Below are 27,867 nucleotides of genomic sequence, written 5' to 3'. Positions count from 1 at the left end.
AGACTATGATTTTGTAATGAACTTGACTTCTGGAATTTTCTTTCTAAGAAAATTAAAAGCCTAGAGCCAAACATTCCCTTTCTGAAGAGGAAAAAAAAAGTTACAATCTATGCCTTGGTGATCTGGAGAGAACAGGAAAGAGATACTTGCTAATTTAACCAGAAAGGGGAAACGAGCAAGGCTAGGCATTGTGATACAAAATGAGAAACTGAGGATGCAAATAAGGAAGGATACTATAAACAGGAAAGGAGGTAAAGGCTGATGAAGCTGGGGTGAAGAGGCTTCTCTGCAAGACAGACAAGTTTGTGAATGAATAATGTGAGAGCCCAAGGCAAAGCACTGGCCCATGGAGAAGGGAAAAAAAAATATTGTGATGTCTCCCAGGGACAATGACTGAAGAGAAGATTTAACAGCACAGATGGATAGAACATCTGCCAAAGGACATAAAAGTGGGGATGATCAAGCCAATGATACATTGAGCTGGTGAAAGACGGACTGAAGGACAGCAGGAAGACACAAGAAGAACAGGAGGAGGCTCTTGGAGTCAGGAAAGGAAATCATCAGTGCTTCTTTCAGTTGACCTCTGTACCCCTGGTTATTAAAGGGCCAAAGGCATCGACTGGTCTCCATGTTTGGTCTTGAGGGTGAGCAAACAAAAATGTTGCTGGGGACACCATAGCAAGTGTTTTGGCCAATGAGCTTTCAGATGGAAGGGCAGGGTGGGCAGTACAAATGTGCTCTGATGGGACACTGAGCATGGGATTGCCTCACAGGTGTCTAAGGAAATGCATTCACAGTTCTAATGCTGTTCAATCAACAGGTGACTATGTAACACACAGTGTGACTATATGGGAAATGGAAATCAATACAGAGACCAAATGGAATTACCCAAAGAAAGCACTTGATCGATGAGTGGAGAAGGCAACACTCACTGAAAATAACAAATTCAGCATGTCACATTGACTTGGGACAGAGTTTAATACAGTCATAATGAGAATACACAATCAATGACCAGACTGTCTCTTTAGGAGTTCTAACAGATTTGACGGAGACTCTGTTTTTCCTCTTCACAGTGACCATTGGATGTGCTTTCTTGGTTTTATTGTAACATGCCAAACATGGCAGATATACAAAGTGCTACCTTGTCCTCTGTCTGTCATTTGGCATGATAATTAAGATGAAGTCAAAATCATTTGTGCCAACATGGATACCAGTAAACCCAACTTCAGAAACATAACAGGCTTTACTCATTTTTCCCTTTCAGTCAATTGAGTGGCCATGTTAAGACAAGTGCTTAATGAATTTAACACGTCAGTGTTTCTGAGCTCTAATCCTAGCTCTTACATTTGCTTGTTGTGTGACCTTAGGTAGATCTCTTTCCCTTTTTGTTCCTCTGTCTCCTCTTCTGGAAAGAGGTGGTGATAACTGCAAACTGACCATCGTGTCCTTAATGAACAATAAAAATATTATTTAGCAAATCCTAGGCCACAATTATCATGGTTTAATGTCATGTTCTTGATGAAGTGTTATTCATTTGCTTCCAATATACTTATAACATAAATAATGGCAAGCAGACTTCTTTTCATTTTAAAATTTTTTTTTGGAAAAGTTTTGTCTGCAATGGCCTTTAAGATTTTTTTTAAAAAGTAAGAATCACAAAATGACACACTTACTTTTTCAGAGCTTCTCTCAGATTCTTAAATCTGCCCTCTGATGACACAAGTTTTTGGAGTTTATCAATCAAAGCTTTTGTCTAAAAGGAATTAGAAGCATTTACTAGCAAACAACACATTTAAAATGTCGGAAACAAGTTGCTTTGCACTTCCTTCAACTTCATGTCCTTGCTAAAGTAGAGGAAAAAGAAACCATTTTGTTGTGTGTGTTTGCATGGTAGAATATGATCTAATCTTAGAACTTTTTAGATGTTTAGAACCTGTCAAACTGTCTTCTTTTACATGCACACACACATAAATATGTCACTAAAAGAAAGTTGCATTGAATATGTATGAGTAGGGCTAAAATTTGGCTCTTGGAATAGGCTGCATAGCACTGGGATTCAGATGGTTTTTGATAAACTTGGTATTTTAAATCTGAGATTAATTTAAATAGATCTGTAGAGAACTGCTGATTTTTATGTCTCCTTATCCTATTACCATATATTCCTTTTCTCCTCACATGGTCTTTTCCATGACTACTCCTAAAAGATGAGTCACTTCTATACAGTTCTCTACCTTTGAAATACTGTAAATATACAAATATTGTTACGTTAAGAAAAGGACTGTACTTGAAATGATTGCCCAAGGAAAGATTTTGAAGGAGGTTTGAAAAGAAAACTGAACTCTGATGCAATGCTTTCAGTCATACGTCAAATAATCAAATCTGGCCAACCCCACAGACTAGGTCCAAAGAAATGACAAGTGCCTAACTCTTCAAACAGAAATCAGAAGGCCTGGTGAGAGTTAGAAGACCTGGGTTTGAGTCCATTTCTACCATGTCTCAGGTTTGTCATAGTAGGAAATCACTTCCCCTTTTGGAACACAGTTGTCTCAGCTGTAAAATGAGAGATTAGGATTAGCTATTCTCTTGAGAACCTTCAATCTCTTAGCATTCTGAGATTCTGTGATTCTTTCAAAGGCATGTAGTTCAGTGAATAGGAGACATGCAATGAGTTCTTTCTCTGGTGCTAACTACCTGTGTCATCTTAGTACATTGTAATGGGAAGAGGACTGGATTTGGAGTTTAGAGAATGTGGGTTTTGAATCCCAATTCTGCTAGCTGGGTGACTTTGGCCTGCAAGTTAATCTTTCTGTGTCTCAGTTTCCTCATCTATAAAATAAGGTTATTGAAGTACATGGCTTCTAAGCTTCCCTTCTGGCTGGCAAGCTTTAGCCTGTGATCCTAGGTCACTGAGCCTTTTGGGATCTCAGTCACCTCAACTGAAAAATGAGGAGGTTGAGATGATCTCCAAGATCCCTTCCAGGTCTCAAATTACAGGTTTCAGAAAAGTTGTATGCTAAGTAATGACCAAAATGGTAATCCAGCAACATTCTTCAGCTTGGGAAATTTCAGTGGGTTCTCTTGTGTCTCACAAGGGCATTGGCTCCAGTTGGCTGCACACTGAAATTTAACCCAAGTCTTTATTGGAAAAATCTTCCCACAGGAAATTACGATCTGATTTCAAGGTCTAATTAAGTGGAAATCAATGCAGCTTCATGATAGTTCTTCAGTGGTGAAGGAATTAGGAGACCATGTCATTTAGCTGTTTCCCAAAGATGGGAAAAGATCTTAAGCACATTAGGACTCAAACTATCTTCCCTTCCAACTTTAATGTCCCATGATAAGGCATAGCCCTAGGACAGTAAGGAATAGGGACAATGTTATCTAGTACCTTTAAATTTGTCAGAGGGATAGAGGTGGTATAAGGATCCATTATGTGTCTTTCTGAGAAAATAGTATTATTCCTATGGTTCTGACCTGCACAGAGAAAGTGAAGAAAGCAATGGAAAACAAGCTGAAATCAGGACAGTGAAGATGCTTTCTGCCAGTTGCTGTCCTTTTTCTTACTTTGTATTAAAAGGGATGAGGAAAAGGGGGCTGTGAATACTTAATCTACATTTTTGATTTCTAGCTGTACCATTGTTCTTAGTATTTTTGTATTTTGGAGGAAGGCTTCTGATGTGGATGTCAATTCATTTTTTTAATAAAATCAGCATTCTAGTTCCATCCAGGAAAAGTGGTCAATGAATTAACCAAAAAGTTTTTTTTTCTGAATGCCTACTCTCTGCCTAGTATTGTCTTCTTTGATCTGGGTAGGATATAAATTCAGTTGTTCGCATGGACTGTGTTGGCATCTAGATAAGGATTTGCCTTCCCTTAGACTCAATTTGATTTCTTATTTGTAAAATCTTTATTGATATGTGAACAATCCCAGAATTGTAGGACCACCCACAGATGACCTGGTTTGAATGTGACAAGTACAAGAAATCTGTAGGAACAACATCATTATTACCAACTTGCATTTTGGGGGGATGTGAGCAGTAATCTCTGGATTCACAATAATTTCATATGCCCTGCTGCCCAGAGCTAGGTGGTGTGATAGGGAGAGCCAGGAAGACTTGAGTTCAAACACAGCCTCAGATATTTACTATGTGACACTGGGCAAGTTACTTAACCTCTGTTTGCCTCAATTTTCTCACCTGTAAAAAGGATAATGATAGCATCTATCTTGTAAGGCGGTTGAGAGGATAAAATGAGACAATAATTGTAAAGTGTTTTGCAAACTTTTAAGTGTTATATAAATGCTAGTTGTTGTTGTTGTTGTTATTATTATTATTATTGAAAACCAGAGCAGTTAGTTATATTAGTACTGGCAGCATTTTGCTTTCTTCATTTCTTCCAGCCAGGCAGAGTAATTCTAATCAGCAGGCAGCTATGTGGGTTAATGGATAGAGTGCTGGTCCTGGAATCAGGAAAATTTAAGTTCTAATATGGTCTCAGACACTTAATAGCAGTGTGATCTTGGATTTACCCTCTGCTTCAATTTCTTCAAATGTCAATGGGGATAATAATAGCACCTATCTCCAACGATTGTTTTTTTAGTATCAAATGAGAAAATATTTGTTTAAAAAAAGTGCTTAGCACAGTGTCTGGCACGTGGTAAGAGCTATGTAAATGATAGCTATGCTATCATTGTTGTTATTGTCATTATTATTAATCCATAATTGTTCCAGTTAGACATAGGGCATGTCTATGTAATACATCTCTGCAAATGAGCCACAAATTTTTGACCTAACAGTTCATGCACACAAATGGATCCATTTTTGTAAATGAAGGCTATTGATTGCTCTTAGCAATCAAGGTAACCTGGAGTTGAAGACACGTGGCAGAGATGCCCCAGTCTTCAAAAGAGTTTTGTCCACTAGTCATCTTGCTCATCATGCTAGCTTGTAGGCATCAGAGTATTATAGGTAAAGAGATTCAGGGTATGTGGGGAATCAGGAGTAAATAAGACGGAACCAATCACCTTCATGGCATGATTTCAGGGAATAAGAGACTCAGTCTTTCTCAATATTTTCTCCTCTTCCACCACCCTACTTATCCACAATTAGAATTTTTTCATTTGGTTTGTTAGATTTATCCACTATTAGAAGGGATATTGTTCTTCCTTCCCCTTCGAGGACACATAAGATATTTAACCTTATCAGTCAATTGTTCCTCAGTATTAATAAGCTTATAGAGCCTTCCTTAAATCAGGTTTTAATGGGAGGAAGGGGATCTAGACCACGAGAGACAAGGTGGATTTGGGGGAGGAAAAAGGAGATAAAGGGGAAAGAAAAGGAAGCTATTTTTTCTAAGATAAATTTGGCTTACTCACAATTTTGTCTAGGACCTAGCCTAGTACAGATCCAGACTTTATTTCTTTTATGCACTTATGTGCTAAAGGATGAAATGAAGACTATATATGCTATTATTAATATCAATTTTTTCTGATCCTTCAGGAAATTTACCTACTTTGATAGGTTGCTTTCAAACCTACCCCTCTCAAATCCTAGAGAGAACAATTTAGAAATATTATATATGATTGGTTCAGCTTTGATAGAGGATCCCCCAAAAGACATGAGGCCAATAACATGATTTTTTTTTCAGTGTTGGCAGATTGCTGCAGACTGTGTTGACTTTGAAGAAGACAGCTAGAAAGAGGAAAGACCCTATACACAAGCAAAAGTCTTTGGCAACCTTATTGATGAGATAGCATGCCATTCTGCTACTTGGGCAACATGGCTGCCATATCTAGAGACCCAGCATGGAGATATACTGACATCTGATGTTCTGGAGGCACCAGTTCCAGGTCAAACTAAAGCACTGCAAACTTGTAAACTGATCCATTCTACCTTAAAGTAATGGACTGGGTTGCAACATGGGAGTAATTTTCAACTTCAGACTCTAACTACAGAAGGCCAGGATAAGTTTTTAGTAATGAGTCACCAGAATGGATTTCATCCATAAATGTAGTAGCTATTGTCACTGAAATTTGTTTAATTTCCATAGAATTACAATATTCAAGGAGAATGGAAGACATCAAGATAAAGAAAATGCTGAGCCGATGAGGTTTTTAATTCTTTGTAACAAGTTTAAAGAAATGCCTTGAAAGGTCCTTGAAGTTCTGCTTCAAACAATGCTGAAAGTTACATCATTTGGCCAACTTGCAGTACAGTCACCTGAGTCAGGGTGGCTAATTTTAAAAATAACATTCTGATTACATGGGTAAGAGTCAAGCTGAGAACAGTGACAGGTCCCACAGATAGCACATTTTGTCATTCGTTGAAAGGAATTACAACTTTTTCTGGGAGCTAGATACAGAAGAAATTTCAGGCTTTATAATACTTGATCTAGTCATATTCCTCCAAAGGCACCAAACCAACATCTTCAGCTTTAATAGTTCTGTACCATGACTTGCCACTTTTTCAATAACCTTGCGTTACTGTGATACAAAGTGAATTGTTAATAAATGGTATGTAGTGGAATTGTAATACCATGCGTTTAAGAAGACAATGTAACATAATGGACGGTATGCTGGCCTAATCTGGAATTAGGAGACCCGGGTTCAAATCCCACCTTAGACACTTACTGGCTGTGTGATCATGGGCAAGTCACTTAATCTGTAAGAAACTCAGTTTCCTCATCTACAAAATGGGGGTAGTGATATGTGTACTACCTAACTCATTGCTATGAAGAAAGCATTTTTGCCAACATTAAAATGCTTTGTGAAGGTGAGTGATTACGACTACTGTAATCTTTTAGTATGGTGTGGCACAGTGCATATTGTGAAAAGGGAACAATATGTCAGAAACTAAGGGGCTATGAGTTCTACCTTAAGCTTTGCCACTTATAGACTGTAGCTTGCTTTATGTCTCTCAGCGTCTTTACCTGTACAGTGGTGAGGAACACTACCAACCTTTCACACCTGGTGGATATGAAGAAAAGGTCTTAGAAATGATATAGATTTTTATCAAATGACCTCAATAAAGCATCCTGCAGGGAAAAGGCCTTGCTCCTCCTTCCCTCTGACCAAAGAAGCAATACAGACAAATAGATGATAGATTTGTAGTTGTTAATGGGACTGATCTTCCCACGTGGACGGTGTTAAACTGCTCATTTTGGAAACCTACGTTCGGTCGTACAAGTCACTTCCATGTGCTGCAAGTAATCATTTATTAAAGGCATGCGAGTGAGCTGAAAGACCCAACGTAACACCTTCATAAGTTGGGCAGTTTTCTACCCTAGTAAGGTCCCGCATCCCACTTCCTTATATATACCTGCAGATATGCACATAGACTACATATACACATATGTGTGTGTCTATAGTTCTATATTTGATCTATGTAATACATATGTACAGACACATGCATTTTTAAGAAAGCAGACTTGTGATTTCATTGGTGTTTCAAAGGAGATCTCAGTAAGGAACTTCCTCTACTGATACAGACGGGCAACTTATGCTTTTAGGAAGCTGCCTGGGAGCACTAAAAGGTTAAGTGACTTATCCAAGGTTCTATAACCCAAGTGTGGCAGGAGTACAGTCTTTCAGACTCTAAGGACAGTCCTCTTTTAGTTTCTTTTTTCATAGGAAATTCTGGTTCAAGTTCTTTACATCAAAGGTAGATTTAATATCTATGTCCTGAATCAATAAAAATCTTCCCTGAATTTCAGTCCCTTACCAAGTGGCTGTCAAAGAAATATTACCATTGATGGCACCTCATTAATGTTTTATTAATAAAGTTTGGGATCTGAAAGGATCACTGGAATTTGACTCCTTTCTAATTCCCAGAAATATTCACTCCAGGTCCAGGGCCACGTCCTTTGTTGCAAGGATGACTTAGTAGGGGAAGCTAAAAATCTAGAACAGGTGCTATCAAAAATCTAGCATCAGCTTTTGCTTATTTGTTGTGTTACCTTCCGGAAATCCATTCCATTCTCAATGCATTGTCTTATGTAGCATAAAATTGTCATACTATCATCTTACTTTGGAGGCATGTTGGGAAAAAGAATTTATTTAGTGGCACTATATAAATACTGTAGTCTTAATTAGCAGAATGGGCAGACCTATGATCAATCAGAGGGAAATACAATATTAGGAGAAGGCAAGTGCTCATTTGTATGAGCTGTATTACTTATCCCAGGTGGCACCTGTCTCAGGTACTCACTCCAGGGAGTTGTCACTTGATGTCTGGGAAAAGATATTTCATTTCACATGAATGAATTGTTTTCTCCTACAAAATTGCCTCTTTCATCTTGGTTTACACAGAGATAATGCTATTCCTATTCCATAGCTATCATTTGTCTTCCAATATTGTCCAAATCTGATCTGAGGATAGTCTATGATGGTCTATGATATTTTTCAACTTGTATGATATATTTTTCCTTTAACATAGATGTCATTTTTAGGCTATAGTTTATATTTAGGGTAGTTCTATAATCAAAATTACACCGTAAATAATGTACAGAGCTTCAGACTTCTGTCATTACTAAATCCAACTCTGTAAAGATAATGGAACAACCTGATCATACCTGTTTGGAGACTTTCAGCCATGTTTTCTTCAGTCTGAAGATTGCACTCCGGTTCATGGAGGAGGTGATTTCTAACACAGCATTATAATTGTGTAAGCATCGGCAGATGTCAGCCACAGCCACCCACTTTTCAATGGCGCTAACTCGGGCATTGACATCCTCACTTCGGAGGATTTCTGAAGCTATCAGGTTACTGATCTTTGGGAAAAACAAAACAAAACAATACCCAGAAGCATCATTTTCAATAAAGTAAAAGAGATTGGAAACTTGTTTTAATAAGCAGAAATTTCTTATTACTGTAAGATTTTGGAGCTGGAAGGGACCTTTAAAAATCGTCTAGTCCATCTCTTTTACTTGACAGTTGAGAAAACTTGTGGCTTAGAAAGTTTAAGTGACTTCCTCAAGTTGCCCTGCCTAGTGGCAGACCTGAGATTGGATCCCAAGTTTTTTGACTCTTACTCAGCCCAGTATTCTTTCCACTATACCAGTTGTGTGTAATTTTAATTTTTTAAAATTAAATTGGATTTTCCCATTGATATGTCAAAACTGCTTCTCCAGTGTTTTAAATTAACTTTCAACAATTTGCTTTAAATTTCCCTGCTTTCATACTTATCAATTAGTTGGTCTGTAAACAAGTGCTTAAAAATACTGGGGGAATGGGGCAGCTAGATGGTGCAGTGGATAGAGCACTGGCCCTGAAGTCAGGAGGACCTGAGTTCAAATCCGGCCTCAGACCACACACTTGACACTTAGTAGCTGTGTGACCCTGGGCACGTCACTTAACCCCAAATGCCTAGAAAGTAAAAAACAAAAATACAAAAATACTGGGGTAATTTCTAAAAAGAAAATTTGAGAAAAGGAGGAATTGTTTTGGGATGTGGATAATTTCCCCAATTTATCTTTTTTTTTTTTTTACACATGGCAAAATGTGGGGATGTGATGGCTATCTTTAAGCATCTGAAAGGCAGATTTATAGAATAGGGATTAGAATTTTCTGCTTGGCCCCAGGAATGAAATACTAGATAGAAGTTGCAGAGAGGCAGATTAGATATGATAAGGAAAAAATTCCAAAAAGTAACCATCTAGGAAAGGTAAAAAGAGTAAGTATCTTATACAAATGTGGTGTGAGAAGAAGAACTGACACAAAGGAATTATATGAGGGAGGAGGGCTGGTAGTTCTGGAACCCTACTCTCACTGGGAATGGGTTAAAGAGGGAACAATACATATATATCTAGAAGGGTTTTTAAAAAGTTTTTTAAATTCAGAAAGAAATAAAAGGCTAAGGGTATAGGGAGGGGGGAGAGGATAAGGGAGGGATTTTTTGAGGGCACTCATCAGATCTGGGTTAAAGAGAGAACAACATATACATTTAGAAGGGACTAAAACTCTTCTAAATTTATAAAGAAATAAGAGGGTGAGGGAATAGGATAAGGGGGAGTATAGAAATGTGTTTAGATTAATGGGAATAGGAGGATAGGGGAGGGATCTTTGGAGGGGGGATAGGTTAATTAATAGGAGGACAAGGTAGCAGGTAGAAGTAAAGTAGAGAAGTCAGGAGGGATAGGAAAAAAGGATGCACACACATGTAAAATAAAGATCAGGAATAGAATTTATTAGAAAAGAAAAGCAAGGGTAGTAATCATGATCTCAGACAAAGTGAAAGCTAAAATATTTAATCAAAAGAGGAAAATAGGGAAACTACATTATATGTCAGCCATATTAATTAATGTTGTTTTAAATTATTTAAAATAACCAGACAATATAAGGTTGGAATATTACTGTGGTGTAGGAAATGATGAGTTGGTAGACTTAGAAAAATATGGAAAGACTTGGACTTACGAAGGAAGATGTTTATCCACCCTCAGAGAAACAGGACAAACAATTATAGTATGGAATACTTACAAGGAAGCAAAGAAAAGATGGATAGCTCTGACTACAGTGTGTAGTATTTATTATGTAGGCTTTCTTGAAATAGAAATTTATTAAGCCTCTCACATTCTGCTGTGCACGTGGCAATGCTTTTTTTCTTATTTTGTATTTAAGTTTTAATATTTAAGTTTATAATATTTCTTTTTCTTTTTTTACTGTGTATTTGTTTAAGATAAATTAATAAAGAAATAGTAACAAAAAAAAAGAAAAAATTCCAAACAATTATAACTGTCCCAAAGTGAAATGGACTGCCTTAAGAATCAGAGACCTCCACGCACTAGAGATCTTCAAAAAGAGAGTGGATGAGCAATGATCAGATTTTCTATAGAAGGGATTCGTTTTCAGATATGAGTTGGCCTCTTCCAAATGTGAGATTCTGTGTTGTGGATGGTGTCAATCCTGGGTGCTAGTTGAATTTGGGGGCTGCATACATAGATAGCCCAACAACATATGCATACACAAAGTAAAGGGAAAGTTCAACACTGGTTATAATGCAACATGGTTCCTTGGGGAGAGGGTAAAGAAAAAAAAATCTTTTTCTCAGAGATTGAGGAATGGTCACTTCAATAACCAGTGTATTTCTATTACTGGTATTTATATACTTATATAACAAGAGTAGTGTTGATATTAGCTCCTGGTTCTCGTTATCACTGATTTATTTATCCTGAAACTTCTTTTTGGAGGCATTTCTTTTCAGTAAAATAAAGACACAATAGAATAGAGTTACTGTGAACTCTGACATCTGGCACCTCTGGATTTAGGCAGTCCTAGTTTTTGCATGTTTTGTGTTTCTGGAGAATGAATCTTACGTGCATTGCCATCAAGTAAAATAACGCCTATACATGTCCTTTCAGTTTCATAGACATTAGTGGAAATTGAAGTATGGGCAGGTATGAAAGGGTGAAAAGTCTCTGTAATAGGTCCTTGTTTGCTTGATGGACAGCAGCAAGGAACCCAGGGGGAGAATCAGGAGGCAGCTTATGCCAGGGAAGTCAAAACTACCATCACCACCTTGACAACCATTTTCCTTCAAACCCTGATTGGTTCAGCCCAAGAGCCTTGGAAATAGTAGTGCCCCTTAAACCACCAGATGTGCTGGTGATCTAGCCCAGCCCCCATAGCCATCACAGAGGAGAGAAATCCTTGTAGAGCGGGGGCCCACCTTTCTTATCACCACCAGTAACAATTGCTGAGCAACTGCTACCAATAGGCAGATAGAAAGACACAGGAGTCCTGGGGTAGCAGTACCCTTAGACCAATACTCATGCTTCCAGGCTAACTGGTCTTCATAGCCATGATCCAGGAAAGCAACTCTGGTGGAGAAAGGACCACCCATCCCTACCAAATGGCAACCAAGTGCCATACACAGGACAGGCAAGTCAGCTTAGTTGAAGTAGCAACTTATACTTAGGTATCTATCCCTGAGGGATAGAGAGGAGGCAGGATGTGCTATGCAAGTCAAACTGCTACCACATCCTCAATTGCCATTTGCCCTCAGACTCTGGATGCTGAGCCCAAGAACCCAGGGATTACTGATATTAAATAATGATGTTAGAGATGAGGCACTAATGTCTGCTTTGCCACTGCACCATAAGGACCATAAGACTTTCCCATGTGACCTGTGCCAAAGTCTTCCAAATGTGTTGTCTCCATGATTTAGAATGTGACCTCTTTGAGAGTAAAGGCTGTGTTACTTTTCGGTTTGTACCTCCAGCTCTTAGCACAGTGCTTTGCACGTAACAATCACTTAATAAATACTTCATTCATTCATTCATTTATTCATTCAGCAGTGTCAAGCAAGCAGACTGGAAAAAATGGAGAATACCTGAATACCTTTACATAGAATTAAAAATTTTAACTCTTTGTCATGTCAAAGAAGTATTAGACATAGCAACTTGTTTTTCTATCCATCGTACCACCTAGCTGTCAAGGAATTGAACCTAGGCTTTCCTGATGTTATCCAATGAAATGACTTCACCTAGGCAACTAGGAGGCTCAGTGGTAGGTAGGCTGAGGTCTACCACTAGGCCTAGAATCAGGAAGATCTGAATTCCAATCTGGCTCCAGACACTTACTAGTTGTGTGACCCTGGGAAAATCATTTAACCTCTGTCTTCCTCAGTTTCCTTAACTCTAAAATGGAGATATTAATAGCACCTACCTCCCAGGATTGTTGTGAGGGTTAAATGAGATATTTTTAAAGTGTTTAGTACAGTGTCTGGCACATAGCAGATGCTTAATAAATACTTGTTTTCTTCCTTCCAAATTGATAAAGACATTTTTGATATCTTAAAATGTTTGCCTAGAGATCTGACTTTTGTAATATAAATTCTAGGAGGCCAAGACTTCTTGGAAATGTGTATTTAGGAAGAAAAAGAATCTGACATTTTCTGAAGTGGAACCTTTCTAATGATATAATAGGCCAATAGATTTTGAGACTTCCATTGCTTTACCCTCAGTCAACCATTTTAAATTATGTAATCAAGCCAATAAATAGGGCCATACTCTCTGCAGCCAACGTAGATGGGCAAAGGAGGCATAATCTTTGCTTCTCTTAAAAAGCTTGTAAGGACCTGGGAGGGAACTCCAAAGGAAATTCCCAATCAAATTTCTAACAAAAAGAGGTTTATAACAAAGGGAAACGTAGAGTAGAAAGTTGCTACCAATCCTATACTTACATCATTAAAATGCTTGGTAGTTTTCATGATGTAAGGAGTCCTTTCATTCTTTTCAACCTTCATCCAGCCTTGTCCAAAAAACTCTCTGAGAGTGACAAAGATAAAGGTAAGGATAAGTGACATTTGTTCATAGCTGAATTTGTTGACTGCATACAGAGCCAACCTAGACACATGTATACACAGAGTAGAGGGAAAGTACAGTATTGCTTATAATGAAACTGCTTATAATTACTTATATATTACTTATAATAAAACTGCTTATAATTAAACATGACTCCTTGGGATTTCCTTGAAATCCTTGTTTTACTATGCAGAAATATCTGACGCTATTTCAAACCCCAGATTTGGTGTTTTCTTGTAGATAGAGTTTACATTTGACATCAGCCTAGCAAAATAGGTATTTGTCCAGTTGGGAGCCTGGGGCACAGAGTACTGTTATCGTCTGTCAAATCAAAAGTGGAAAAGTGGGAGTAAAATAAATTTCACAGAAAGGCCTAGAATATTAAAGTTGGAGGTGCCTTAGTGGCAGTCATTGTACGGATGGGGAAACTGAGGTTCAGAGAGGTAAACTGATTTGACTATGTTTTCAAACAGGAAATGTAGAGCCAGAAATGCCATCTATGTCTTCTGATTTCCAGACCAGTACACCTCTCCCTACTACTGCTTTAGAACTGGATGAGTCTCAAGTCTTGTATGATGGGTTAAGAAACCTGATTCGTCTTCATTGTGAGATTTGAAAGTGCAAACAATTTTTTCATATGCCTTAACTATATAATCTTTAACTTCTGCAACGTACCTATCTCTTTTAAGAGGCTCTTCATTCTGAACAATACAGTATTTTAAGGTTTGCAAAGTGCTTTTTAAATACAATATCTCATTTGAATCCACTTCATACTAAAATCTCAGTGGAATCAAATTACTGGTTCTTAAAAGACCTTTCTGAGTGAGGAAAGAAGATAAAACTCTACTTAAAAAAGTCATATGTGAGAGGCAGTGCTGCTAGTAGAAAGAGTGAGCCTTTGAGTCAAGAGGACCTCCTTTAAGTCCGTCTGAAACACAATGATTGTGTACCATTGGCAATACGCTACTAAGCTTCTCTGGGCACCAGGCAACTGACATGCATTGGTGGATTTCACCAATGAAATCATAGGTCTGGACTGCAAAAAAAATTGATACGTTATAGAAAAGATCAAAGAATCCTGAACCATATTAAAAAAAAATCACAAAACTTTAACTGAAACTAAAATACCCCAAACCAGAAAAAAACCAACTAAATTCCCAAACCTTAACTTTATGCTAATAACAAGATAAGTAATCTAATATTTGACCCTAGTATCAAGGAACTTACCTTTTTGATGCCTTAAAATACATTATAATTAAAGTTAGAAAGTGTAGTGCCTTCCTTAAGCAATATTAATGTTTACTTTTCAAGAAATTCAATAACAGGCATTCCAGTGGTAAGATGAAGAGAAGGACATGTTTTTTGATGAAAATTATACATCTCATAGTTTAAGGTTAGAAATATTTTTTGGGGTTCCCACTATTTCTGTTAGATTTACTTCAGTTTGATCCACACACATATTTTGTGCTTTCCCCCTTTCTTCAGGCATAACTGTTGGTTATGAGAGTTAGTGGTTTTATATCAGTCATTGCAATGAACAGGATAATTTGCTATGGACAGGAAAGACCATCATAAATGAGAGTTGGATGAAAAATGTTTTCTCTTTGTAAAGCTGACAAGTTGGTAGAAATTACCACATAATATGTCTAAGATATGTAATAATTTTCAAAATCCGGAAGCTTTGAAACTAGATAGGAAATAGCTAAGAAAGCCTGTGTTTTTCTTTCTGTTTCTTTATTTCTGTGAAATCTCCAGAGTGTAGACACATTGTGTCAAAAGAGTTACAGGCCACTCATTTGTTGGGAAGACGGTGAATGGATGGTGTAGAGCAGAGTTGTCAAATACACATGACTTACAGGCTGCTTGTGGCCCAGAGGGCTGCCTAAACATAATTGGGAAATATTAACAAAATAAATAAAAATTCAATAAAACATAGATAATATTATATTTTAATGCTTAGCAAATATGCAGTTCACAGGGATTTTTATGTATAGTTTAGTGGCCCCTATTTCCATCTGAGTTGCCATCACTGGGTTGAGTGTAGTAAGGCCAACCTGGAGATTTTCTGTGACTCTGGGATTGGAATATGATGTTTATGCTGTCAACTATGAGATGTGAGGACTGTGCCTGATGACAGCCAAGCCTTGCTCTACTTCTCTGAGTGTAACAATTGTTCTAACACTGGAGCCAGGCTCAGAGATTTAGAGCCTTAGCCCCTGTGGGAACTGCTGAAAAGTGGAGGTGTTGAGCAAATGCTTGGATCATGGAGGATGGCTTTGGACTTTTTCTGGGCTGGCCACTAGTTATTAACTTCCATTTTCTGCTAGTGGAAAACCACCTCAAATTGTGGGGATGGGAATACCCTCAAATTGTCTCACCCATCACTCAACACCTAGAGTCCAGGGGTCTAGAAAAAAAAGTGTAAATGTGAGAAGGGGAATGATCATTTTGGGAAAGGAGACAGGCAATAAATTGTGTGTGTGTGTGTGTGTGTGTGTGTGTGTGTGTGTGTGTTGTGTGTACATCTATGTGTCTGTGTCTGTGTATATGAACTTTAGGTAAGTTTGGTAGAAAAGTCAAAGCCCCCCCCCCAATATTTCTATTTTAAGTTACAGCATGTACAATTATGATCACAATGGAATGTCTTTGTACTGCTTTAGAAAATTTATCTTGTATTTCTTCATATTCACTGGCAAACTTCCAAAACCAGCATATGAAAGGGGAATAAAAGTATCCCCACAGGAAAATTATAGTTACTCACTCATATGGAATCTTCTTAAAGACCAGGTGGTCCAGTAAAGTCAGCTGTTCAGCTATTTCCAAAGCAGAGTGGTTTTCAAAGGGTTCTGCTTTCACTCCTTCAGCCTAAATGAAAGGGTCAACAGTTGGTTTAATGCAATGACATATAAGGCATTTTGACATAGAGGGCATCTTGTGTTCTGTTTTGGATGTCACTTTTTACAAAAACCATCCATTGATAGCTGGTGAGCATCTTGAGGGAGGTCATCCGGATGGTTAAGGACCTTAAATTCATGCAACATGAATATTTAGCTGAAGGAACCGAGGCCTGAAGAAGAGAAGACTTAAGGGAAAAATGATAGCTGTCCTTAAGTATCAGAAGGACTCACACAGAGAAGGGGGTTTTCATTTGTTCTGCTGGTCTCCAGAGGACAGAACTAAGGGCAATGAGTGCAAGTAGCAAAAAGGGCAAATTTAGACTTTGAATCAGGAAAAGCTTCCTAACAATTAGAGTTGCTCAAAAGCAGAAGAGGCTGCCTCTGGAGGCAGTGAGTTCCCCTCCATAGGCAGTTATACTAGAATCTGGCAGAATCTGGCTGGCTACTTGAAGGGTATGTTTTAGAAGGGATGCTTATTCTGGTTCTGGCTGGACTAGATGGACTTTGAGAACCCTTCCAATTCTGAAAATCTATGAATACTATAGTTAAGGCAGCAAGGGATGAATGTTGCAAACAGTGCTGGACCTGGAGTCAGGCTGACCTTGGTTCAAATCTAGCATCAGACACTTACTAGCTGTGATAGAGGAGATTGCCTTAATCCTTGGGGTACATGCTTCTGGATCTTGGATAGGACCCCACCCAACTAGGAGACCTTACTTCTGTTTAGAGTGTAAACAGAATCTAATCTAGGTGAATTTCCCTTAGAAAATAAGCCCATGTCATTGCGCCCCTCCATTGGAGTTTAGGGTGACCCAGTTCACAAAGGAGAAAACCAACCAGAGTGGTCTGGGTGGATGGATTCCCAGTCCAGACTGCTAGAGGTGGCTGAGTCTCATGATGAAGCCACATTCTCAGCAGGAGGAGCAGAAGACTTTTAGCCCACTGTCTCATTTAAATGTCCACTAATCAGGGTTGATTTCTCCTGTCAAGGGCATTCCCTTTCAAAAAATATTTAAGGCATTCAGTGTCTCCATTAGGTATCTTTGGTTGCTGAGAGAAACCACTGACAATCAATTTATTATTAGCTAGTTTAATTAATAAATTGATTATTGATTACCCAGAAATTCTGTCTCTTGGGTTTTGCACTCATCACAATTGACACAAGTATAAAAAAGCATTCCCTCTGTCCCCACCCCAGACTTGTGGTTTTCAGAGAGGGGGACTTGAACTGAAGTTTGACTGTAAGATCAGTTCTTTATCCACTTACTACAGACACTGCCTTTCATATTTATTGCATAGACAATAACACACACAAATGGACAGCGAGTGTTGCTTAACATGGGATTACTGGTTATGCAAAGGTGCTGTGTCCAGGACATATGGTACCATTTTCTGAAAAGCCAATTGATAATAGTGTTGGAGTTAGACTTCATTTCTTGTACTTAACAATCCTTGAATGCCCCAAATGCACATATAGAGCAGTTGCGAGGATGAATGCTGTTGACCATGATTATTGTTTGGTTCTGTCCAACTTTTCTATAGGTCGTGTAAAATGCCCTGAAATGAGTTAATAATGTGATCACTCGTGACTGAGTGTTGGGAGGGAGTAACAATTCAAATGTCAAGTCTAGATTATTGGAAGCCTCTTTTGCCATTACTCAATTTGTATCTCTGGCTCAACCTCAGAGCTACTCAATAAGAACAGCTTATTGTATCACTCACATACTACATTACTAAAACCCAACTCCTTGGACAGGTGGCCTGGGAAACTATCAAAAGACAGAATTGAAGAAGTAATGACCTTATGCAAAACAAAAGAATATTTAAGATTGAGGCAGAAGAAGCCATATAATAGGAGAGAGTTACAAGTGGCCCCTAGGATTCACAGGGTCCTCTGTTGTAAGTCATTTGGAGCAGGTCACCAGGTGGGGAAGAAGGGAGGAGGGGAAACCAAGATGCAAAGCAAATGCTCTGTTTAGTCATAAAGATTGTGCTGAACATTGACTCTTGTGCTCTGCCTGTAGGGCACTGATATGGGAACAAGAGTAGTATAAAGGAAACCTTATTTGTGGGTGTTCTGATGGAAGGTGGTGATCTTTAAAAAGAGGCAAGAACCTTCTCTTCCTTAATTAGGAAGAATTTATGCTACCTTTGAGTAATTCCATTGCATTACAATGATAATTTCCAATGCATTTATGTTAGTTATAAAGAAAGATGATTTTTAAATCAAAGTGAGAGTTAATTTCTGCAAACTGGTGAGGAAAAACAGAATTTAAGAGGTGATCTCAAAATTAGATCCCATCCAAGCAGATTGTTTATGGACTAAAATTATGGAACATTTTATGTTACTTTCTTGAGTGAACATGGTTTAAAATTATGGAATATTTTATGTTATTTTCCTGAGTGAACAGGGACTAAAATTATGGGACACTTTATGTTACTTTCTTGAGTGAACCGTACTTTAATGACAATTGAAGCATCTAGGAGGAGGAAGCATAACCTCTGGCAAACATTCTGTTCTAGAAGATCAACAAGAATGAGGCTTTTTAAAACTTAAGGGGGCAACATTCAAGATAAGTCATCTGCTATAAGCGTAAGAGGGCTTGGCTGCAAAATCAATGGTGATTTCATCTTAAAGTTGAATAGGATAACGTAAAGCAGAGTCTCAGATTGAATTCTCATATAGGAATGTCCTAAAAATTAGCCTTTTGGCTATGGGAGGGGGGAAATTTGCACCTCTTTCTAAACCCACACAGAACAGAATGTTTTGATTTTCTCAGCCCTGACCCTGGATATATAGAAGTTTCCTTGCTCTGGTAAGAAGAATTATTGGGCATGGCAAGTCCTGGAGAGTAGGAGGGTCACTAGGTTGCCTAAGGAGGGGAAAAATCAGACTAAAGTAGGGAAAACAGAGCTGGGTAAAGGTATTTTTACCATTCAGCATTGGGATCTAGTCATGAGTGATTGCTATACTTCTGCTTTGGGTGAGGTAGAAAGTCCCAACCTCAAAAAAAGAAAAAAAAAATGAAAAAGAGAAAAAAAGGAATTAGGCAAAATAGATTGGGAACCTAAAAATTAAAACCTTGGCTAGTGAAGGGATGAATTAGTGCAATATGGTTCATGTGTCTGGTTTGTGTTAAAATAGCCCAGCTAGTATAACCCAATATGGTTTAGCATCTCAGGGAAACTGTTTAGCACAACACCCTGAAACATGTATCACTGATATTGTTCACTTTTGGCAAAACAGAGATGAGGAGAGGAAAGATGGAGTGGGCTAGATCCAGGTCCAGCATGACAAATTACATATCTTTATGGTAACTAGCTTTAACAGATTAGAGATAATTTTGCCATCTTGGAAAATGGAGTTCAATTGGGCCCACCTCTTCATGCCCCCTACTGATTTATTTATGTGTCCCATTGATGAGTTCTATTTCTAGGGAAAGGAAAGCCAGGTGGTGCAGTGGATAGAACACTGGTCTTAGAGTCCAAAAGACTCATCTTCCTGAGTTCAAATCTGGCATTAGATACTTACTAACTATATGACCCTGGGAAAGTCACTTAACCCTGTTTGCCTCAGTTTCCTCAACTATAAAATGAACTGGAGAAGGAAATGGCAAACCACTCCAGTATCTTTGCCAAGAAAATCGCAAATGGGGACATGAAGAGTTGGACATGACTGAACTAGGCTAGATGGTTGCCTAATGATATAATCTGAAACAGAAGCAGATCATAGACTATAGGCATAAAACAGTTAAAGACTTTTCTCAAAATAATCTCTCCTACTGAGACCTAAAATCCTACCATTAATAATACATTCCTTTGTATTAAGCATTATCCCCTCCCTATTCTAGTTCTCAGGAATAATTACAGGATTTATCAGATTTCCTTTCTTCCTAACAGGCTAGATTGGAACAACATGAGAGTACTGGTCTTCTCAGTACGAAAGAGTTGCTGAAAGGGGAGATAGGGAAGGAGAACAGGGAGGTAGTGATGGTAGGTTTGTTGAAGATAAATTTCCCTTTTTGTAATCCTGCCTAAGTTTGGGTCTGCCTGCTAATGCTGAGGTCCAACTCCAAAATTATTTTGGGGAGCTTGGGGTGGGCAAATGAAGAAATAGATGAAAGTGAAGAGAAACTTCTGAGTATTATTAATTTATTATGAAAACAGGATTTACCATCTGTACGATCTCCTCCAGTGTGATCTGGTTGTCTCCTGGGTCTTCCTGTGTCAAAGTCCTAGGGTATGAAAAGGTAAAATTAAACCAGATGATTGTGAGGTACTGTTAGAAAAGATATCTGCTTCTATTCAATCACTCAAACCAACCACAAATGTTTATTAAGCACCTAAGGGTGGGCTTAGCATTGCACAAAGCACAAAAGAAATCTAAAATGTGGCTTCTGTCCATGGAGTTTATAATCTACATAAACAGAATAAACAAACATATGTAAAACAATTGGTGAAGTAATATAGTCTTCAACAAAGCACTAAATTGTGATATAAAGGTGGCACAAGTGAATTAGAGAAAGGAAATGTCTGTGTTTCCTGGAATTTTCATGGAAGAAGTGGGTTTTGAAGGATAGTTAGGTTTGGGATAGGCAGAGAAGAATTGGGAGAATCAGATAGAGAAAAAAACACTATTAAAGGCAAATATGGGACTAGATTGTGTGTGTGGAAAAGGTGGATAAGGTTGGACAGACAATGATCACATCAGATTAAGGAGAGATTGAAAGTTAGGTAGAAGACTTGGAGCTTCATACAGCAGGCAAAATGGAGTGTGTGCTTTGAGCACAGTAGTAACTTGATTAAAATGGTGTTTTAGAAAGTTAACCAGGTAACAGTGTACAATATACATGTCTTGGAGGAGGAGGGGAGGGAGACTGGAGTGTAAGAAAAATGGCTAGGAGATAGGCACAGTAATTCAGGTATAAGATGATGAAAGTTTGGACTAGGATGGTGACAGTGGAAATGAAGAGGCAGAAAAGCATCTAAAAGACAATGAAAAAAAAATAATAGAATAGAGAAATGAAAGAGAAGGGGGGAAGGGACAAATATTTAAGTGCCTGCTATGTGCCAGGTACTGTTCTAAGCACTTTACAAATATTATTTTATTTGATCTTCAAAACAACCCTGGGAAGTAGGTGCTATTATTATTCTCATTTGTAAAATGAGGAAACTGAGGTACAGAAAGGTTAAATGACTTGCCCAGGGCCACATGGCTAGTAGTTATCTGTAACTGGCTTTTATCTTGGGGCTTCCTATCTTCAGGCCCAGCACTTTATCCACTGTGCCACTTAGTAGAGTGGTAAGTGATTGACTGGGGTTATGAAGGTTTCTAGCTTTGAAGAATCATGTGGCTATTAATAGAAATGGAGAACTTGGGAATGGAATTAGAGGGGGAAGGATAGTAATGAATTAGGTTTCAAGCACATTAAATTTGAGATGATTGAACATGTAGAAAAATGCTATAAACAGCTGAGAACATATCAGGTGAATATTTACTATTGGAGATAAAGGTTTAGGAATTATCAGCATAGAGGAGGTAGTTGAAACCATGAAAGAAGCAAGTATGCTAATAATAATAGTAGCTCATATTTGTATAGTGTCTTAGTTGTTGAAGTACTTATTGTGAGGTAGGTAGATAAGAACAGAGAGCTAAAGATTAATCTTATGGTTAAACTAATAGTTAGGGATAAAGAAGAGGAAAATGAACCGGAGACACAAACTGGGTCAGAGAGGTAGGAAGAGAACAAGAATATTTCGGTGTAATGGAAGCCGAGGGAGTTTAAAGGTTTAAGAAAGAGGCATTTAATATAAAATGCTGTGAAGAGGTCCTGGAGAATGAGGACAGAAAATGACTATTGGAGTTGGACATTAGAAAACTGTTAGGGACTATGGAAAGAGTAGTTTCAGTAGAGTGTTGGAGGCAGATGCCAGATGAGAATGAGTGGTAAGAAAATGAAACCTGTTGCTAAGACACCAGTTGTTTAAGAAAAGTAGAAGTGAAAGGAAGTGATAGTAGTTGAGGAGTCCTCGCATCCTCTTTTCTTTCTCTCCTCTTCTTCCTTCCCCTTTCCTTCCTTCCTTCCTTCCTTCCTTCCTTCCTTCCTTCCTTCCTTCCTTCCTTCCTTCCTTCCTTCCTTCCTTCCTTCCATCCTTCTCTCTCTCTCTCTCTCTCTCTCTCTCTCTCTCAACATTTATGCCTTTTAATCTAATGAATACTGAGGAAATGGAACTATTTCTTTAGTATCCTGTTTGCAGTTTGAGCCACAGTGGTTTCTTTGGCAGGTTAAGAATTATGAATTGGAATGATGTGGATGGGAATTGTACAGGTGCGAAGGGCCCCATGAACTGTTACTACATGGAACTGATTTAAGGTTGAATATGGGAGAAAGGAAAGGTTAATGTTTCTATTCCAACTTTAGGAAGAGAAAATGGGCACTCCATCAGCATATTTAATTATGGCTTTACTTTTACTTCTTAAAGGTCTGCTCTGACCAGTGGGTTTCAGAAAGGTCTTTCTGTAACTGATTTTCTTTCATTGCAATTTTGACACTTGGTACTTGTGACAATTTAAGTAATCCTTTGTATTACCTTTAATTATAATTATAGAGACACCTGGCCAATGATGAAATTAGACTGATATTGCCTAGTAAGTCACCCAGATAGTGGCTTAAATTACTACATTTAAACAAATATTTCTTTCTAGAGAAAATCTCCCTCCATTGAAAGGAACAATTGGAGTTGTCCAAGAGTAGAATAGACTGCCTTGGGAGGTTCACTAGAGGTCTGAAGGCAAAGGATTGATATCTGCTTGTTGGGAACTTTATAGAAAGATTCTTGTCCAGATGTGGGTTGCACTAGATAGCCTCTGAAGTCCTTTCCAACTTTGAGATTCTGTGATTATGGGAGAGAACTGATAAATGTAAAGGAATAAAGAAGGGGCATGGTAACCCTTTCAGGACAGGAGCACAGAGTGTCTTCTAATGGATGGCTATTCATCCAAGTGGAACTCAGATCCCCAAATGTCCCCTTCCCACCAACTGCAGTCCAATTTCACTTTCAATCCAATTTCAATCCATTTCCAGCCTAATAGTAACAGATGTAACAACCACAAAAACATTTTACCAGTTCCAGAAAAGGGCCCTTCACCTGTTTCACCCAAAATAAGAGTCCAGAATCTTGAACGCAAAAGTGCTTTTGGACCAGCTAAAGTGGGTTCATAAAATCTTACCTTATAATATTGGCAGCTGCTTTTCTTTCTTGGGTCAAAAGTTCGGGGTCATGAATGACTTCTTCCAGAAAACTAATAACCTTAAATTTTAGTTCATCATTGGTTTCAAAATCCTGCCAAGCATATTTAGAGTGAAAATTTTAAAATTATTTTTAAAAATGGCCTTAATTGGCATAAAATTATAATATGAAGCAAAGATAGGAATGTTATCTATGGCACAGAGCAGGAAAGGAAGACTCCTGGCCTCTCTTTGTAGATTCATCACTGATGCCAGTGGATTAATAGTGAATAACACATATATAACATCTTCTATTCCATGTAAGAGGTGCACAGTACAAATGAATTATTAATTACTTAGGGATATTTGGGTGAAAGATGTTCCAGAAATAGCAAATAAGTATTGCTTTTTACAACATTTGCCTTTTAGCTCTACCCGTTAGGGTTCTGACAAGGAGAAAACTTTACCGCTGCTACAGGTGTGTGGGTAGTAGAGACATAGCTTTGCCTTGTTATTTTCTATAATTGCAATTGCTTATTTTTAAAAAAATTATACTCCTTTTTCATAAATAAAAATAAAAGGATCAAATTCTCATCTTCTTTCTTTCATATTGATGGTAGTAGATTGTTTGAGATAGATCTGTTGACAAATATTTCAGGTAATGTCTGATTACTTGAGGATGATTCTTAATTCTTCCCAGCTGTAATCTGGCCTCAAAATATTATCAAGCATTTTGTCTTCATGGAAGAAAAAAATCTTACCTGAGAATGCTTTGAGACCCAGTGTCGAAGGACATTCAATACTCGGTTGGTTGCAGCTCTCCTTATCACAAATTCTTTATCTCCATTCCTTTGGTCAGGGGGGAAACCTAAAATGTTGGTGACCAATAAAGTGGAGAAAAATTGTTTTAGGAGATTTGTGGTGGACAAGGTTGGGGGATAGAGGCAGCAACAATGTAGTCTAGAAAAACAACTCAGCCCACATCTTGAATCTAACATCATATTCCTGGTGCTTAGATTTAAATCATGCTTTCAATTTGCTTCTACCACCTCTGCTGGCTTTCTAATTCTGTCATGTGATTTTTGCACCAAATAGGCATTTTGAGAGCTCTGAGCAGTTAGAGTAGTCAATATACTCTAGTGTGTCCACTAAACTACCACTTCATACACTCAGGTTCTTGTGTTAGAGTAAAAGAATTTTCCTTAGGTTTGTAATTGTCCTTCAGCAAGGTACTATTCCAGTATCTCATTATAGTATTCAAATGGTCCTATGCTCTAAAAATATGTGCCAGTGGAATGCAAGCTTTGGCAGGTCCTATAAAGCTAGAAAAGCCTTGAGCATAACAGGCTCGATAACAGACTATGTCTGTTCCCAGTGGACCATCTGTAGTTAAGTATCAGAGAGTTCATCACCTATAGGTTGGCAAAAAATAAATTGTCCAGCCATGATAACATAAAACATAAAAATATAAAATAGTTCTTAATGCTTTGTAGAGCTCTCTTACTTATGTAGAAAACCAAGCAGAAAGTGCAAAGAAATCACAGTTTTTAGATTACTTACAAACATTTATGTAACTGTTGGATGGTATTCTAACACCAAAAAAGTGTTAGAATTTTGTGAGAACCTTGTCCAATGACCACTGAGATGATGTATCCCTAAATGTACTAAACTACATTTTTCTTATAAATGCAACCAGAGGTCATAAAGAAATTGCCTTTAAATGGAAGGATAGCTCACAGTTTCTTCTTGGAGAGAGGAACAAAAAAGTTGCTAGAATTGGTTTCATTTTGTGCGTTCAAGGATAATAAGAAACATTATTTCATGAAGCATCTGTTCCTTTCACCTTGCATTCATGAAGGCAAGGGGACCTATGAAAATAATTGTAATTTATGTGCCAGCAGCTGTCACAGAGAATGAAGAAAAGAGAAGAACTTGATAAAAATCCTCCAAATCAGGTCAACATATATCTAGGTACTTGATGACTTTAGTGAGAAGGCAGGCACAGGGGAGGATGACAAAAAATACATTGGAAAATATGGCTCAGTATTAAGATATGAAGGAGGCCAAAAGATGATACATTATTCAGAGTCTGCATGACTATATGTCATAATACTCTCTTTGGGAAGAGAGTTAGAAGGTACTGGACATAGTGATCGCTGAAAAAAATCATAGAAGAAAATAACATTAATTATATCTTAATAGTCAATAATGGCAGATGGCTGACTTGGGAGCACTTCAGAATTAGCTGACTTTGTAATGAAATCATCAGTTTGTCAAAATAAATGCAAAAATTAATATAAAAGTAGGAAAAATGCTAGAGATGTGACAATATTGCATTCAAATATAACAAGTTCAACTTGACTTATTTAAATGAGTGGCTAACTTTGGAAAAATAGGAAATGAATAAAAGTAAAGAATTTTCTGTGATAATCACCATTTCTTAGAGTTTAGCTAACGGAAAACTAAACTAGGTCATCCCCAAGAGCAATTATAGATAAAATTGGAAATACAACAAGTAGAGGTGAAATGAAGGAAGTATGCCAGGATTGCTATGGTAATCTACTCTTATCAATGAGAATGGAATGGCCAGATTTGGACTCTTACCGCCATTGTACCTGCTATGTTATACCATGAAGCAGAAATAGAAATCAAGAAAATGAGGTGGGGAAAAGTGGATTAGCCCATTAAATATATATAAAAGTGAAGCACAATCTGAAGGTGATTCTCATGGATCAATTTTCAAGATATCTAAAAGAGATATTGCAAAATTCACAATTCAACAAATAGTGATCAGGCATCTACAATATATAAAGGATGGTGGAACTGTTGAGTCATTTATCTACTTCCTCATCTCTGTAATCTATTTGTAAGAATGGTTTATGCACATATCAAAGGTTCCCTTGATGAAAATATGAGAAAGGAATGGGTAGACTTTCCTAGATGATTTCCTAGATGATAGCACAGTTTCTCTTTACAGTCACACAATTTATTGAGAGGTGTGGAGAATAAAAAATGCTGCTGTTTATTATTTTTTTGATGACAAAAAGAAAACAAAAACAAAGCACCATTTGTAAAACAAAATGCAGTCGTAGTGACTTTTCTCCAACAAGGTGTCTCTCATTAAGATCACACAAGATTCTTTGATAGCAACAGAGATAACTCTATTCCATAGTCCTTTGCTTGGGTCTTTTAATAATTTGTAGACATAAGTGCAAAATTTGCCCAAGTTTTCATCTTTTGTCATCCCTTGTTCTTGCTACAGACCAACCACCTCCTGGACCATAAATCACGAATTCTTCCCTTTTCCCCTAGTTCAATTCATATTGGCCACTACCTGCACTTCAGGGTTTTACTTCCTATTATGCAGCTGAGGCAGAAGGAAGAAAACAAATGGCCTGGAGAGAGAAACAGTTGAGGCATGGAGACAGTAGAAAAGCAAGTCCACTCTGCGAAACGTAGTGCTTTCACTTTTTCTTTCTGGATACATTTTTCTTCTTGAGTTCTCTTTTCTTCTACCTTCTCCATGCTTAAAGATAGTGTGAAGATTTTCCCCATGGAAACCACTTGGCCTTTCTTCACAATGTCAACTTTCCTCTTGCTACTCCCCTTGCCCCAAACCTCTAACACTAGCCAGTTTCTTCAAACTAACACTTGGTCAGTTCATTGATCATTCAGATAGTTTATTTGGCATGGTGGCAGCTAGATGGCATAGCGGATAGAGTAAGGAAGACCTGAGTTCAAATCCAGCCTCAGACTGGGCAAGTCACTTAACCCTGTTTGTCTCTGTTTCCTCATCTATAAAATGAGCCAGAGAAGGAAATGGCAAACCACTCCAGTGTCTTTTCCAAGAAAACCCCAAATGGGGTCATGAAGAGTCAGACATGACTGAAAACAACTAAACAATAAAATTAAGAAAATTGATTAACATGTTTTTAATAAAATTTTAATTAGTTGTTTCTGTGTCACTTCCCACTAAAATACTAATCTGATGCCTCACCAGACTGTGGATATTCATATCCATTCAGTTCTAGAGGTGTCCTCAGGTTCTCCAAGGCCGGTGGAGAACATACTCTGACAGATCCTTGCTAGCTATCGAAGCTTTGAGTTCAGACCTGTGACACCTGTCATCAGAGTACCAAGACCTAAGTTTGAAGAGGGTCGCTACAAGAAAGTTGACCACCATAGGATGATCTTTTTTTTTCTTTAGGCACAGCAACTCACAAAGACAGTTTGTTAAGCTATAAAAGAATTGCAATCCACAATACATGTTAGTGTAGACAGTGACTATTCTGATGAAATCAGTGTTCCTTGCAATACTGAGATAAGTGCTGGTGTAGTAGAGAAATGGCCTTCAAATCTAACCCAGCTGTGCCATGATTGTCACATTGTGGTTTGAACTTGGAAGTGCAAACTGCTTCCTTTAGACTTGTCTGTCACCCCACAGT

At 37.9% G+C, this 27,867-nt stretch overlaps 1 protein-coding gene and 1 long non-coding RNA gene across 11 annotated transcripts in view; one reads left to right on the top strand and one right to left on the bottom strand.

Annotated features, from left to right (window-relative positions):
- Nucleotides 1-27,867, bottom strand: part of RASGRF1 (Ras protein specific guanine nucleotide releasing factor 1) — a 206,792-nt gene that overhangs the window by 10,382 nt on the left and 168,543 nt on the right. The window contains exons 18-24 of the mRNA XM_020965608.2: nucleotides 24,184-24,290; nucleotides 23,425-23,537; nucleotides 20,368-20,428; nucleotides 16,058-16,161; nucleotides 13,176-13,260; nucleotides 8,569-8,766; nucleotides 1,674-1,753 (exon numbers count right to left, since the gene is read on the bottom strand). Coding sequence (XP_020821267.1) covers nucleotides 1,674-1,753; nucleotides 8,569-8,766; nucleotides 13,176-13,260; nucleotides 16,058-16,161; nucleotides 20,368-20,428; nucleotides 23,425-23,537; nucleotides 24,184-24,290 — 748 coding nt within the window. The remainder of the gene's footprint in view (nucleotides 1-1,673; nucleotides 1,754-8,568; nucleotides 8,767-13,175; nucleotides 13,261-16,057; nucleotides 16,162-20,367; nucleotides 20,429-23,424; nucleotides 23,538-24,183; nucleotides 24,291-27,867) is intronic.
- The window catches only part of LOC110193675 (uncharacterized), a 95,408-nt gene that overhangs the window by 64,942 nt on the left and 2,599 nt on the right, over nucleotides 1-27,867 (top strand). For all 10 annotated transcript variants that reach the window (XR_013485288.1, XR_013485290.1, XR_013485292.1 and 7 more), the window contains one exon: nucleotides 5,647-6,770. This is a non-coding gene — a long non-coding RNA (uncharacterized LOC110193675). The remainder of the gene's footprint in view (nucleotides 1-5,646; nucleotides 6,771-27,867) is intronic.

The sequence above is a fragment of the Phascolarctos cinereus genome, unplaced genomic scaffold (assembly GCF_003287225.1).
Source record: "Phascolarctos cinereus isolate Bilbo 61053 unplaced genomic scaffold, phaCin_HiC Scaffold_3;HRSCAF=262, whole genome shotgun sequence".
In the NCBI taxonomy this organism is placed as follows: domain Eukaryota; kingdom Metazoa; phylum Chordata; class Mammalia; order Diprotodontia; family Phascolarctidae; genus Phascolarctos; species Phascolarctos cinereus.
Note: the sequence above shows the minus strand (reverse complement) of the source record. Positions and strands in the feature narration are given on the sequence as shown.